A 981-nucleotide genomic window follows, 5' to 3' on the forward strand; every position below is an offset into this window, starting at 1 on the left:
TCCTCCTCCCACTTTCCACCCTCCAAAAGGCCATATTGTGTGTTGTTTCTTTCTGTGTGGCTATGTGTTCTTATCATTTAGCTGATAGACTGGATAAAGAAAATGTGGTATTGCATCAATACTATGTTGAATAGGGGTGGTGAGAGAGGGCATCCTTGTCTTGTTCCAGTTTTCAAGAGGAATGTTTCAAGCTTTTGCCCATTTATTATAGCATGATGTTGGCTGTGGGATGTTATTTACACATGGCTCTTAATATTCTGAGGCCTGGTTCTAGACATGGAGTGATCTGCATACTTTGCCAAGGAGTTTTACCTCATATGATAATCAGCAGGGAGCTAGTAAATGGTCTCATGCAGAATAATAAATATAGTTTCTATTTTAGAAGGAATAATCCTTCAGCAGTATGGAAGATGAAGGTATGGCTAAGGATGAACAAAAAAAAAAAAAAAAAAAAAAAAAAAAAAAAGACTTCCTAAAGAAAATCAAAGTAGTTAAAGCAGTAAATAAAAGGGTATGACTATGAATTGTGGGGGAAAGATTGGATTTTAAAGTTTATAAGAAGTTAATATTTATGGGGTTTAATGTCCAATTAGATCACTATTAAAGAGATAGGGCTGCTTTCCGGCGGTGACGACCTACCCACACGAGAACATGCCTCTGGCAAAGGATCTCCTTCATCCCTCCCCAGAAGAGGAGAAGAGGAAACACAAGAAGAAATGCCTGGTGCAGAGCCCCAATTCCTACTTCATGGATTTGAAATGCCCAGGATGCTATAAAATCACCACGGTCTTTAGCCATGCACAAACGGTAGTTTTGTGTGTTGGCTGCTCCACTGTTCTCTGCCAGCCTACAGGAGGAAAAGCAAGGCTTACAGAAGGATGTTCCTTTAGGAGGAAGCAGCACTAAAGGCACTCTGAATCAAGATGAGTGGGAAACCATCTCAATAAACACATTTTGGATAAAAAAAAAAAAAAAAAAAAA

At 38.9% G+C, this 981-nt stretch overlaps 1 protein-coding gene across 1 annotated transcript; it reads left to right on the forward strand.

Moving 5' to 3' along the window:
* The first annotated feature begins 552 nt into the window (after positions 1-552).
* LOC108540580 (40S ribosomal protein S27-like) lies at positions 553-981 on the forward strand. Its single transcript, XM_017889703.1, has one exon. It carries the CDS (start codon positions 652-654, stop codon positions 904-906), a length of 255 nt encoding a protein of 84 aa, XP_017745192.1. The 5' UTR covers positions 553-651; the 3' UTR covers positions 907-981.

This window comes from Rhinopithecus bieti, unplaced genomic scaffold (assembly GCF_001698545.2).
Source record: "Rhinopithecus bieti isolate Rb0 unplaced genomic scaffold, ASM169854v2 scaffold_15572, whole genome shotgun sequence".
Taxonomy (NCBI): domain Eukaryota; kingdom Metazoa; phylum Chordata; class Mammalia; order Primates; family Cercopithecidae; genus Rhinopithecus; species Rhinopithecus bieti.

What these genes read in the sequence shown, in the direction of transcription:
- LOC108540580 (XM_017889703.1), top strand. Translation starts at nt 652, where the DNA reads ATGCCTCTGGCAAAGGATCTCCTTCATCCCTCCCCAGAAGAGGAGAAG.